Source organism: Solanum lycopersicum, chromosome 3 (genome assembly GCF_036512215.1).
Source record: "Solanum lycopersicum chromosome 3, SLM_r2.1".
NCBI classification, from domain to species: Eukaryota; Viridiplantae; Streptophyta; class Magnoliopsida; order Solanales; family Solanaceae; genus Solanum; species Solanum lycopersicum.
This window is the reverse complement of record NC_090802.1, coordinates 10791958-10807259: the sequence shown is the minus strand read 5'-3', so window position 1 is coordinate 10807259 and position 15302 is coordinate 10791958. Positions and strand designations below refer to the sequence as shown.

General features: G+C 37.4%; 1 protein-coding gene across 1 annotated transcript; it reads right to left on the bottom strand.

Annotated features, from left to right (window-relative positions):
- Positions 1–10989: 10989 nt before the first annotated feature.
- LOC138347393 (uncharacterized) lies at positions 10990–14931 on the bottom strand. Its single transcript, XM_069295690.1, has 7 exons — positions 14745–14931; positions 13787–14188; positions 13185–13267; positions 12679–12793; positions 12362–12582; positions 11682–11941; positions 10990–11071 (listed from the first exon to the last, which is right to left on the bottom strand). Exons 1-7 carry the CDS (start codon positions 14929–14931, stop codon positions 10990–10992), a joined length of 1350 nt encoding a protein of 449 aa, XP_069151791.1.
- Between the last annotated feature and the right edge of the window lie 371 nt (positions 14932–15302).

The following is a 15302-nucleotide window of genomic DNA, read 5'->3' as shown; positions in this document are numbered from 1 at the left end:
AGACATCTAAGACCTCGAGTCAACTGAGGATATACTTTAACTTTCTTGAACGATCTTCTAATCAAAGCTTAGCTCTCTGATAGAACCTTCACCTATGAACCACTTTTGAGATAAGCATGGAATTAGTACAAACACATGTACTAAGTATGGCATAATGCATAAAAATCATGAAAACCGACATTTGTTGAAAATATGCATCTTTCGATTTAAATATCATAATATAATCCTAACAACAACATTTAACACCTTAGAAATACATTAAAAAAATCACATAATCAATTTGGCACATTTTAGGGAATCTTACAGTGAACTATATCACTGTTACAGTGAAGTTCCTGCACTGTATAGTGATGTTTCTTAGCTTCATCATAGACATTTTATAGCATGGAATTCCCTGACTAAAAGTTATCCCAAGAATCAATTAAGTAATACAAAGAGATACCGCCCATATACCCTCTAGGCACTCCTAAATGATCCCTAAGACGACCTATAATGAGCAACACAGACTTACAATACATCAACCACGTGAACATGAGATCCTCCTATAAAAGGTGATTCTAAGGTTCACTTAGGTGAGTTGTGAAGCGTCCGCCCAATAATCCCTTACACACACACTTAAGATATCCTATAGACTACCTAAGATAGAATCATTATCAATTAATACAATAACATATAGATGATATGACATTCTCCTTCCAAAGTCTATCAAAAGACTTACTTAAGTAAATAAAGAAGATAACGTCTATTATTGCCCCTCTTTAAGATTACATAAATAATACTTAAGACTACCTAAGGATTAGATCAAGTCTACATAGTCAACCATATTCCCTAACTAGAGTCAATATTAAGACTTATCTAGGTAAGATACGAAGTGACCATTCCTATTCCCTCTTCACACCATAACTAGACAACACCTTAACTACTCTAGATAGGTACTTATTCATTTAACATGTTGTCTTAACTTAAGTCATTACATTCATTAGTTCATTTAAGAGATATTCATCACATTAGGATATTCAAGCAATGGTATTGAAGAAGACCTAGCGAATCTCACTAACATCTTCAAAGCCTATTGTGCAGTGTGTAGATAGTGTCCCATACCACAACCTAAACCTCATATAACTTCTCTAATGCTATTAGATATCCAATATGATGAGAATAGGTAATAACCGACATAAACCATCATATCTAAACATGGAATCTAGAGTTCTAACCTAATCCGATAAGGGTGTTCTACTTGCCAAGGGTCGAACTAGGACATATCCCATGTGGGCACATGGTTAAGGAATATGAAGGGCTTTTTTGTAATCTAGTCTCATTATCAAGTATAGATACATTGTACTCTAGTCTCTTTCTCAAGCAGAGCTACTTTCCATTACATAATTGCTTGGTACTAGCCTTTTTTTCCATAGAGTAATTGACATTAAAGGATTAGATGAAGCGGTTTTAATCTAGTTCATAACCCAATCACATTCATCCTACCAAAGAGGTCCACTAGGGCTACCTTTCAATGGCAGATAAGATAGCTCCTCATGACTTTTCTAAGGATGATATAATGTCGTTCCATCCAATCAAACTCAAGTCCATCATTCATTACAAGAAGGATGATTTAATTTCTCACATATCATTCATTCATATATAACAAGGGTGCACTAATCTTACCTAGTCAAGACATCTCATATTCACATATCATTCATACATGTATCAAGTAAGGGACACAAGTGTACCAAAACAAGATACAAGATACTTTACTTTATTACATATAGCATATAAATCTTTGAATCACTTAGCAATGACCTTTATCATCTTTATGTAATCATATAAATTACTATAAAATTATCAATATAACCATTATATACTCATATAGTAAAGTAGGAACAGTCATGCATCAATTGTAAGACTACACATACAAAGACATAGTCATAGTCTAACATGATAACCAAACAAGTTCAACAGAATAACATATAATTTTACATTGCTAACATGTATGTAGATATGATCATAATTAACATAATCAACTACAAAAATCATCATAATACTTCAATTAGTGCCGACAAGTCCATGATCATATAATACATAAAGTGACGCCGACAAGGCCACATCAATTGCAAGTAAAGCAAATAGCACCGCCACCATAAGAGGACCACACAAATCACAATATAATTCAAGTATAATTAACATATATTAAATAGACTTATGGAAGTTTACCGCCAATCTGTTCTCTCCACATCAATCCATGTCTAAAACATCCAATTCAATACCATATGGCCCTTACCCATGGCCATAACCAATAATTCAATACATAAACTATGATATTCACCAAAACTAGGTCAATTCAATATATATTAATCAATCTAATACAGTATAGATAGCAATTCAATACAATTATTACATCATTCAATAGCCTATAGAAAACTACACTATAATTCATAAGCATTAAGTCAATATCACTTAACCCATAAAGTAGTCAAAAACTAGGGTTCATCAATTACAAGGTTTCATAGGTTAATTAGGTTAAAATCATCTAATTAACAATAATAAAATCAATATAAAATTCTTTAAAACCATTAATGCAAGAACCCATGGATAGATCATGAAATTGGACAAGTTCATCTTTGGAAACATTAGAAAATTCTTTGAATGTTGAGCTCCTTGATAAATAGAGTTTCAAGGATCAAAAACCATATCTGAATGATTTTAATACACAAAATTGATGAAGAATCACCACTCAATTCTCCAATCCAAGCTCTTCCTTGAGTTTTGGCTTCAACGGAGTTCTAGAGAATTTCTATGATATTTTTGATTTTGAAGAATGAATTCTTCTAAGCATTTAGGAATTATAAACCCACTTAAAATACCTAAAATTCCCATAAGTAACTTTAATTTCTATTATTTGGATATGGGTTAATTTACCACTTTACCCCTAGACATAACAGTAAGTTGTGTAGTTGAAAGCACCATCAACGGCTGCGCATTCAACGAACTGTTTGTCCACAAATCGACCGTCATGTCCTCCCGTCGTTTGGTTCAGAGACATGACATTGGATTTTTAGATTACTAGAAAATGTATTCACCCACAACACCCATCGACGAGGCGTTGATTGGCCAGTGATCCATCGATTGCCTCTGTTATTTAGTGGCCTTGTCTAGACACCCTTGGCTCAAATGAAGGGTCCTTTCTCAAGGAACCTTGGATGGTCCTTGGGGATGTTTTCCCAAACTTTTCCAACCTTAATATGTTATTATATGAGTTTAGTACCAAACACATTAATTTCATCAAAAAATAATAGATGAAACACGACGAAACATGCCAATACACACAAGGTCGTTTCAAGGCAAACCTTTTGAACGTCATGGACGTTCTTGGATGTTTAACTTCCAAACTTCATGAAACTTGACACACTTACTATAAAAACTTTAATAAATCATATAAGAGACTCATTAAATCATGAAACACCCATATATGCATATAACCATACATGAGGTACATAGGTTACTTAGTCGTCGAACGTCTTGGTTGTCCCATGATGTTTTACTCCCAAATCACCTAAACCTCTAGACACTGTCTCAATACAACATTATAAAACATTTTAGGACCTTATGAACTCATCAAAACAATGTTTGTCTCTAGATTCTCCTAAGTCATTTTTGAAGTATTATAGGTAGTCGTGCTAAAGAGGTTCTAGCGATCCATATGTGGACCATTGCATATATTATATGAATTCTTCCCTGTATTCTCTCTCAAAATATCCAACTCATGTGAGATCACAATCCTACATTGAGCATCAAGGAAGATTAAATCTGTCGATGCAAGAGGTAGTGAAGAAAATTATTATTAAATGGTTAGATACTGGATTCATTTATCCCATCTCAGACAATAGTTAGGTATGCCATGTTCCGGGTGTACCTAAAAATGGTGTTATCATTGTGGTCCCGAATGAAAGGAACTAGTTTTTTACGATGCAACCGGTGACCGTGTGGTGAGTTTTCATGGATTATCAGAAGTTGAATTCTTAGACAGAGAAGGACCATTTCCCTATGTTCTTTATGGACCAGATGTTGGATAGACTGGTAGGTAAGGGATGGTGTTTCTTCCTTGATGAGTATTTGGGCTACAATCAGATCTTCACTTCCCCAAAAGATCAAGAAAAGACCACATTCAAATGTCCTTATGGGACTTTTGCATTCAAACGGATGTCATTTGGGTTATGCAATACACCTGCCACATTCCACCATTGTATGATGTTGATATTCACCGACATGGTTGAGGAAACTACTGAGGTGTTCGTGGATCATTATTCTGTCATGGGAGACTCCATTGATTGTTGTTGGTACATTTAGGCAAAGTACATAAACTATGCAAAGACTCCTATTTCGTACAAAATTGGGAGAAGCGTCATTTCATGGTCAAAGAAGGTATTGTGTTGGGTCATTAGATCTCAAGCAAGGGTATCGAGGTCGATAGCGCCAAAGTTGAGGTGATCGAAAGTCTTCCACCACGCATCTCCATAAAGGGTATTAGAAGTTTTCTTGGGCACGTCGGGTTCTATAGAAGGTTCATTAAAGATTTCTCAAATTTCACGTCCATGGTGCAAGTTGCTTGAAAAGGAGAGTAAATTTCACTTCGACGATGCTTGTCTATTTGCATTTGAAGATTTGAAAAAAAAATTGGTCTCCTCCCCTATCATTATTTATCCAAATTCGGGAGATTCGTTCAAAGTCATGTGTGATGCTAGTGGGGCGGTGCTCGAATTAGTACTAGGTCAAACGCATTAAAAGATTATTCACCCTATTTACTATGCTAACAAAACCCAAATACAGCTCAAAGAAATTACACGGTTAGAGAGTAAGAGCTTCTTGCTTGGTGTTTGCTTTTAATAAATTTTTCTCGTACTTACTTGGGAAAGAGATGATAGTGCACTCGGAGCATTAAGAGTTGAGATATATTATGTCTGAGAAGGATGCTAAACCTCGACTTATTAGATGGTGTTGCGGTTGCGAGTGTAACACTCTAGAAGTTCCATGATTTAACCTACAGATTTATTTGATTAAATAAGCCTTAAGATAGTGTTTCTAATCCTAAAATAATGCATTAAATCTAATAAGAAGTATTAGAATTAAAACATCAAGAAATGATCACGACGTTCGAAGTCTATTGAAATTGAGCTAGTGTGCCTTAGTGTGTTTCAACGGGTTTAAAGAGTTGAATTATTGTCAATTTTGTAAAAAGGTTGGGTATGTGTATTAGAGTGTGTTTAAGGTCGAAAAATCCAGGTACGACTCCCTAAGGACCACATAGTCCTTAAGGAGGACCCTTGTATTTGACCCTAAAAGTTGTCATTTGACTGTAGGAAAACGAAGAACCAAACTATCAGCCATCGATGGGTCAACGGCCCGTAGATGGAGCTCACATGTGGAGACTTAGAGAAATCATAAGATGGATAGAAAACCACGTCTTTGACCAAAACCATGGACTAGTAGTATGGTCCGTGGTCTGGTCGACGAACTATCGATGTGAAGTCATGGTTCGGGTCTCTAGTTCACTACCAAGTTCTAGCTTAAGTTATAATAATTCGTTAATGAGTTACTGAGTTAATTAGGGAATAAGGGTTGTTTAATGAAGTTAATTGGGGGGCTATTAAAGGGTTAGAACTTATTAAACTAACTCATTACTTCATAATTTCCCAAACCCAATTCACTCCACTTCTGTCTACTTTCTCTCTCTATTCTTAAAGACCGCCATTGAGGACCAAGGTTCAAGATTAACTATGGCTTGAACTCAAGATTTACACCATCATTATTCAAGAATTTTTGAGGTATGGAAGTTATTCACTCTTGGGATCTCTTTCCCTTAGAGGCTCTTGAAAATTGGATCCAAAGATGTCTAAAAGTATGGTTTTCATCCAATTTCGTGGATTGCATTTCAAATTTATTTAATGATGTATTATTTTGGTTTATAATTATAAATTATGATTTATTAATGGTTTATTGTTATAGTTCTTATTCTTTGACCTAAATTCTTAAAACAATCATGAATGAATCCTTTTCCCTGACCTAACTATGAAGAAGATTTATAATTGATTAAGGTTGTTGGAATTTAATATGTTATTGGTTAATTCACTATATAATGATGATGGTGATTGGACAATCGGATAATTGTGGTTAAATTGAGGGTAAGATCTTGAAGGATATTCTTGGAAGCCATTGGTAAGACTTCTGAGATTGCGATTTCTCTACTTCAATTATGTTGGTCTATTTTTGCTGATGATATTTATCTAAAGTATGATTGTGTGAATAGAATAGGATGATGATATAATGAATATGATGGCATGATATGAATATGTTGAATGTGATATCATAGTAAGGGTATGATGATCCAAGGTTGAAGGTAATTCTCTTGTGTACCTTATTATTATGAATATGATATGTTGATGCCACTAATGTTATGTTATGATTAAAGGAAGTTCTCATTCTTAACCTAAAGTGATACAATCATGATTATACAAGGGTTTGGTCTCCGATGGACTATATTAAGAATTTATGGTTAAGAATGACTTAAAGGCATTTCAAAAAAAGACTTTAGTTTAGCATCGAGTGAACTAGATACGAGAGGTGTCCTTTCCCGAGAGGGAAGGTAGGTTCATTGTTGTTCTCATGAACTACCATGCAAATTTGCATACATGATTTTCTAGAAAATATTTTAGTTTCTTAATTATGTATCCCCATAGGAATACAATGTGGATTCGCCTAGGATGTTATGTTCATGTTATGGTTCTACCTTGGCAAGTAGAGCACCCTTCTTCGGTGTAGGATTTCATGATACTGGATTCCATGTTTAGCTCACATGGATTGTCGGTTAAGGCGAATGTTTCCAAAAGTAAAATGAATAAGTGGAAGCAATAAAGATGGACAATAACCAGGGTGACTTAAAGGTACTACTTAGTGTACGTAAGGATGTGGGACTTTACCTATGCATTATACAGGTTGGCCTTAAGGGGAGTCCTAGGAGGTTTTTCTTATGAAAGGTGTAATGTTGGTTCTATATGATATTGCGCTTATATGATGTTGGTTTCATTTGATGAACATGATATTGATCTAAATTGTTATATATGATGATGGATACACATGATATTATGTTATATTAGGTGAAGACATTACTTATGATCTCTTTTCTAATTTAGTTTATTATGTAGGATTGTGGGGCTTCACATGAGCATTGTACTTCTAGTCTTGGGATGGGATTGGTTGTATGGCTCTTATATGCTTTGATGATGTGAACTCTTGAACATGAAATATTTAGATAAAATATGTCTTAATTTTATTGTGATCATTGGCTTGTATATGCTCTTGTTTGTGCATAAAGGCTTTCCAAATGACTTAGCATGTTTTAGAGAAAAGGTACCTCTTATGCATGTCTTCAAAGGTTTTAATTTCATATGTTTCTGTACTTAGTAGAACTGTTTTACTAACCCATATTCCTTATGTTTCTACAAATATGTAGGTTCCGTCCATTGAACAGCTTTCGAGGACATTTGCAATGAAGACTTGAATCTTTTCCCAAGTGATTGGTGAGTCCTCAAGTTTGAGGATGATGCCACGTTTCTATCTTCATTAGTATTGGCTATGTCTATAGACACTTATTCATTTTTTTTATATTGAGACTTTGTTGAACCCTATATGTGGCATATTGTACTATTTTAAGGGTTATGCCCAAACTTTATAATTCTATATTAGATGGTTATACGTAAGACTATGTTAGACTATTTTGATGAATTGGTTATGTCTCTAAATGAAAATTCTATGTATACTTCATATATGATAAGCGAGAAGTCTAAGTATACTTCATATGTAAAAGTTTTAAATTTTCAGCATTTGCTCTACCTATTAGATTCCATGATCCATGCTAAGGGCTATTGCAAGACATCTTCGCGGATGAAAATGTCGGTTACGTCTAATGGGTGCCCCCCGATTATGACAAACTTGGTATAAGAGCATAAGGTTGAGTAACCTTAGGAATAATGTCTCACTAAACCACGTATTTGTATATTCTTTTTCATAATTATGAAGAGCATCATACTTATGAATGAGAGGCGATGCGATGATTAGGCAATTCTCATCTTCTTTGTATTCCTATGTCCTGCCTCAAGAGTCTTAACTCTATGTGTCCTTTTAATCTAACCCTTTTCTTATGATTATAGGATACGACTACTAGAAGGGAATCCGCAAGAAGAGTTGAAGAAGATATTGATAATGCGGGAACTCCTCCCCAAGACAACCAAGCTCTTTCACAAGGAAATAAAGTCCTCTGCAAGAATAAGTTCCTATGGGTTACCAAGCTCCGATCAATCCTCCAGCTATGATGCATAGAAAGATAAGGTTTTTTTTAGAGTTTGGATCAAGCTATGACTACTCAAGCACAAGTTATAACTACTTAAGTTCAAGCTATGGTGGCTCATGCAAATGGGGAAGTTGGACCCCGTGTGAACCAAAATGCTAGTACCATGTCTTCTCATTTGAGAGACTTCACTAGGATAAATCGTCCTATGTTCTTAGGGTCTAAGGTTAGTGAAGACCCCGAAAACTTTCTTGATGAGGTCTATAAGATTTTTGTTTGCTATGGGTTGAGCTAGCCGCTTATCAATTCAAGTATGTGGCTCAAACTTTGTATACTCAATGGATGGACAATAGGGCTTTGACAGCGGGTCCGGGGAGTCTGGAAATCTTTAGGAGGGCCTTGATTGATAGGTTCTTCCCCAAGGAGAAAAGAGAGGCTAAGATGGATGAGTTTATCAACCTTCGTGAATAAGGTATGAGTATGCTAGAGTACACTTTGAAGTCTACTGAGTTGCATAAGTATGCCTCTTACTTGGTGTCTAACCTGAGGGATAAGATGAGACATTTTATGATGGGAGTGTCTGAAGATATAGTAGACAAATGTCGTGCGGCGATGCTTCATGAAAACAAGGACATTTCTTGTTTGATGGTGCATGCTAATTAAGTATAGGAGAGTAAGCTTATGAGGAAGAATAGAGATGCTAAGAGGGCAAGGTCTTATTAAGGTGGTACTTCTAAGGGTATATGTGAAATTCAAGACAAACCTAAGTTCAAAAAGAGTTTCTCCAACCAAGTTCCTTATAAATTCACCAAGGCTCGTAATTATAGGGTGGCTAACCGTAGGTCCCAAAAGGAAAGAGGTGGTGATTCACCAAGTGGGAAACCTATTTGTACCAAGTGTGGTAAGAAGCATGTAGATAAATGTCTTGTTGGGACGGATAATTGTTTTTAATGTGGAAAGAGTGGAAATAAAGTGAGAGATTGTCCTATCGTAATAGGTCAAGTGAAAGGGACTAGTCAAGCTCATGAAAGTGGTCCTTGCTCTGATACTCCTAAGAAGAACTGCTTCTATACTTTCCGCTTTTTCAGTGATCAATAGGATTCTCGCGATGTTGTCACCGGTATGTTGCAAGTCATTTACATTAATGTCTAAGCATTATTTGATATTGGTGCCACTTTATATTTTATAGATCCTAGTGTCTATGAAGTTTGATGTGTTGCCCGATGTCTTAATTGAACCATTTTCGGTTACCACCCTGGCGGGTTACTCGGTTATTACAAAAAGAGTCTATAGGAATTGTCCTATAATGTTGTCCAATAGAGGTACTTTAATGGATTTGGTAGAACTTGACATGTTTGGTTTTGATGTTATTTTGTGAATGGATTGGTTGCATGCTTTTCTTTTCTTCCATACATTGTAGAACAAGGGTAGTTAAGTTCAATTTTCCAAATAAACCAATATTAAAGTAGAAAGGGGGGAAACTCAATCCCTAAAGGTCAAATATTTTCGTGTTTACAAGCATGTAAGATTATTTCTAAGGGATGTCTCTACAATATTGTAAGGGTCAAGGACCTATAATCCGACACTCCTCCTTTAGATTCAGTCCCCGTAATGACGGATTTTCTAGATGTTTTTCTCGATAACTTGCCCAAAATTTCTCCTGAATTGGAAATAGATTTTGGTATAGATTTATTGGAGGATACAAAGTCCATTTAAATTCCTCCTTATCAGATGGCTACGACCGAGTTGAAAGAGTTGAAGAATCAACTCAAAGATTTACTTGACAAGGGTTTGATTCAACCAATCATATCTACATGGGGCACTTCGGTATTATATGTGAAAAGAGAAAGATAGGTCTCTTAGAATATGTATTGGATACCGAAAATTGAACGTCACTGTAAATAATAAGTATCCTCTCCCTAGGATTGATAATTTTTTAATCAACTCCAAGCTGTGAGTTACTTCACGAAAATTGATTTAAGGTCGGGATATCACCAACTTAGGGTGAGAGATGAAGACATTCCTAAAACGGCATTCAGAACTATGTATGGTCATTATGAGTTCCTATTTATGTATTTTGGGTTAATAAATGCCCGACAACATTTTTAGACCTTACGAATAGAGTTTTCCGGAATTACCTTGATTTTTTGTAATTGTCTTCACTGATGATATCTTGGTCTATTCCAATTGTGATGATAAACATGTGGCCATTTTAGGGTGGTATTACAAGTCCTCAAGGAACATAAACTCTCTTTTTTAGTATAGTAAGTGTAAATTTTGGTTGAGATCGGTTGAATTTCTTAGACATATGTTCTCTTAAGTTGTTGTGCAAAATTTGAGATAATACGAGAAAATATAAACACAAAAAACAAGACAACAGATTTACGTGGTTCACCAATAAATTAGCTACGTCCATGGGGAAGAGAGAGAGCAGTTTTATTATGGAGAGGCAAAAACAGAATTACAGAATAGGGTTTGCCATAGCGTCTATATATAATGCTAAGCTATGCCCTAACAGGCTTGGGCCCAAAATACATAATTGACAGATAATTAAGGGCCCAATTCAAGGCATTCAACAAATCTCCACCTTGACTTGAATTCTCCAAACAAATTCTTCAGACGCACTATGATAGTGCCAGGTCTCCCCCTCTTCCTCAGAATTGCTCCGCAGGGCAATTAACAGCTTCTGCTGTTGAGAAAGTCCAAACAGTGTTGAAACTTTCTCTGTGGAACCGGCTTTGTGAACATATCAGCAGGATTATCAGCATTTCCTACTTTCTTCACCTTGATTCTCTTCTCACTTCTCCGAAAATGATACCTCACGTCAATATGCTTGGTTCTCTCATGATGGACTTGATCCTTGGCTAGACAAATTGCGCTCAAACTGTCACAATACACCGTAGCCTGATCATGATGCAGACCAAGATCACTAACCATCCCTTTCAGCCAAATCCCTTCTTTTGCAGCCTCTGTCAAGGCCATGTACTCCGCTTCCGTAGTAGACAAAGGCACTGTAGGTTGCAAAGTTGCCTTCCAACTAACGACAGATCCTCTAAGGGTAAACACATAGCCAGTCATCGATTTTCTTGTGTCAACATCTCCAGCATAGTCAGAATCAGAATAGCCAGTAACCAAGCACTGAGTATCACCTCCATAAATGAGACCAACGTCAGATGTACCTCTAAGGTACCGGAAAATTCTCTTCACAACCTGCCAATGTTCTTTCCCTGGTTGTCCCATGAATCTACTCACTACACTGACTGCCTGTGCTAAATCTGGCCTTGTACAAACCATAGCATACATCAAACTTCCTACGGCACTGGCATAAGGGACTCGTGACATATACTCATTCTCTTCTTCTGACTGTGGAGCGAACATGGCCGTGATATTGATATTGGCAGCACTGGGGGTATCAATAGGCTTAGATGAAGACATGCCAAACCTCGCCAAGACCTTTTGAATGTAGATTCTCTGTGACAAGAAAAGTTTCCTTCTCTCTCTGTCTCTAATGATATCCATTCCTAGAATCTTCCGAGAGGCTCCCAGATCCTTCATCTCAAACTCAGCACTAAGTAAACCCTTCAGCTTCTGAATGTCATACTTCTTCTTTGCAGCTATCAGCATATCATCTACATAAAGCACCAGATAGATGAATGAATCATCCTTGAGCCTATTGTAGTAGACACAACAATCATATGAGCTCCGAGTATAGCCCAACTTCACCATATAGCTGTCAAACCTTTTGTACCACTGCCTTGGAGACTGCTTAAGTCCATATAAGGACTTCTTCAACTTGTAGACGTGATTTTCCTTCCCTGGAACTTAGAAACCATCTGGCTGAGTCATGTATATCTCTTCCTCCAACTCTCCCTGTAGAAACGCTGTCTTCACATCAAGTTGTTCAAGCTCCAGATTCTGATGTGTAACTATCGCTAGTAACACTCGGATGGAAGTATGTCTGACCACTGGTGAGAAGATCTCATTGTAGTACACTCCCTCTCTTTGGTTGAAACCTCTAGCAACAACCCTGGCTTTATACTTGACTCCTTCTGCTGGTGATATCCCTTCCTTTTTCTTGAAAACCCATTTACAAGTAGTAATCTTTCTCCCCGAAGGCTGTATGACCAGATCCCATGTCTGATTCTTGTATAGGGACTCCATCTCATATCCCATAGCAGCAGACCATTTTTCAGAATCAGGACTTAAAATGGCTTCTTTGTAAGTAGACGGCTCAGATGTATCTACCTCTTCAGCAACCTGCAGTGCATAACCCACCATGTCCTCAAAACCATACCTCGTAGGTGGCCGAACTCCAACCCTCCTTGGCCGATCTTGAGCTATACTCCGATGGATATCTGATGGCATAGATTTAGGAATATCAGTTTCTGCCTGTGGCTCTTGATCCTTCTCTTCAGGTTCTTTCAAATCGCTCTCATTCTGAATGACATAAAACTCCACCTGTTTATCAAGACTCCCAGTTTTTTGACGTAGTTGTAGGCTTCACAATGGTTCTAAGCAGAGAACTTTCATCAAAGACAACGTTCCTGCTCATAATAACCCTCTTTTCTGCTGGAGACCAGATTCTGAAACCTTTCACTCCATCTCCGTAGCCCATAAATTCTCCCTTTTTAGCTCTTGGTTCTAACTTACCTTCACTGACGTGGTAGTAAGCCGTACAACCAAAAGCTTTCAGATTTGAATAATCAACAGCTTTTCCTTACCACATCTTCATAGGTGTCTTGCACTGTATGCCTGTATGTGGTCCGCGGTTAATCAAGTAGCAAGTTGTACTAACCGCTTCTGCCCAGAATCTTCTATCTAGCCCAGCATTAGAGAGCATGCACCTTACTCTCTCCAGAAGTGTTTGATTCATCAGCTCAGCTACACCGTTTTGCTTTGGTGTATTTCTAACTGTACGATGTCGAGCAATCCCTTCATCATTACAGAATTGATCAAATTTAGACCAGCAGAATTCCAGCCCATTATTAGTTCGCAACCTCTTGATCTTCTTCCCTGTTTGATTTTCCATCAAAATTTTCCACTCCTTGAACTTCTGGAAAACTTCACTTTTATGCTTCATCATGTACACCTAAGTCATCCTTGAGTGGTCATCAATAATGGACACGAAGAATCTGCAGCCTCCCAAAGACTCAACACGGCATGGACCCCAGCAATCAGAATGAATATAATCAAGTGTGCCTTTTGTTCTGTGAATGGCCTTTGGAAACTTGTTGCGATGTAGTTTTCTAAAGACACAATGTTCACAAAACTCTAGTCTCTTAACCTTATGACCAGCAAGAAGATCCTCCTTTGACAGAACTTGCATCCCTCTTTCACCCATATGATCAAGTCTCATGTGTCATAACTTAGTCATATCCTTCTGGTGAACTTCTGACGATGCAATATGGGCTGAACCTATAACCGTGGAACCTTGTAGAAAATACAATGTACCACGCATGACACCATTCAGAATCAGATTTGAAACCTTCCAAACCTGCAAGACTCCATCTTTTCCCGACCAGGTAAATCCCTTGCTGTCCAAAAGACTGAGAGATATCAGATTTTTTGTCATTAATGGAATGTGCCTGACCTCATTCAATGTGCAGAAGCTACCGTCATGTGTCCTTATCTTGATCGAGCCTGTCCCAACCACCTTGCAGACAGAACTGTTCGCCATCGAGATGCTGCCTCCATCTACTTGCTCATAAGTCGTGAACCACTCTCTCCTAGGACAGATGTGATAGGATGCCCCAGAATCGAGAACCCACACATCTGAATGATGAGTGTGCTCATCCGCAACTAGGGAAATGTCTTCTTTAGAATTGGTGTCTTCTTCAGCAACAGCAGCAGAAACTGATTGTTTTTCGATTGCTTCTTCTTCTTTGGACAATCAAATTTCCAATGTCCCTTCTCCTTGCAGTAATTACAAACATTATCCGGCTTTGCACCCTTCGACATCAACTTATTTTTATTTCCACCGTTTTTCCTTCCCTTTCCGCTACTGGTGAACAGACCGGAAGGGTGTATGTCCGTACTTGTGCCGTTAGCCTTATGCCGTAATTCCCTGCTATGAAGGGCTGATTTGACTTCTTCCAGCGACATAGTATCTTTCCCAACAATGAACGATTAAACAAAATTCTCAAACGACATTGGGAGAGATACTAACAAAATCAGGGCAGCATCTTCATCCTCGATCTTCACATCGATATTATGCAATTCTAATAACAAAGTACTCAATTGCTCTAAATGTTCCCTGAGTTGTGTACCTTCAGCCATTAAACAGAATAGACGTTGTTTCAGAAGCAGCTTGTTGGTTAGAGATTTTGTCATGTACAAACTCTCCAGCTTCACCACAGACCAGCAGCAGTCTCTTCATCCGAGACCTCCGTGATGACGTCATCTGCGAGACACAGCATGATCGTCGAGTGCACCTTTTCCTCCAGAATCTCCATCTCAAGAGTAACGACGACGTTCTTGTCTTTCGACAATGGCACCCAGAAAAGTTGTTGTTTCAACAAAGTCCGCATCTTGATCTGCCATAAACTGAAACTGTTCCTCCCTGTGAATTTATCAATTTTTACGTTCAAAGCAGACATCTCGAATTATCCAAAAAACACCGATTAAGAGAGAGGCTCTGATACCAATTTATTGTGCGAAATTCGAGATAATACGAGAAAATATAAATGCGAAAAACAAGACAACAGATTTACGTATTTCAACAATAAATTGGCTACGTCCACGGGGAAGAGAGGGAGTAGTTTTATTATGGAGAGGCAAAAACAGAATTACAGAATAGGGTTTGCCATAGCGTCTATATATAGTGCTAAGCTACGCCCTAACAAGCTTGGGCCCAAAATACATAATTGACTGATAATTAAGGGCCCAATTCAAGGCATTCAACATAAGTGATGGTATAGAAGTTGATCAAAACAAAGCAGAAGCAGTTAGAAATGTGCCTGGACCTATA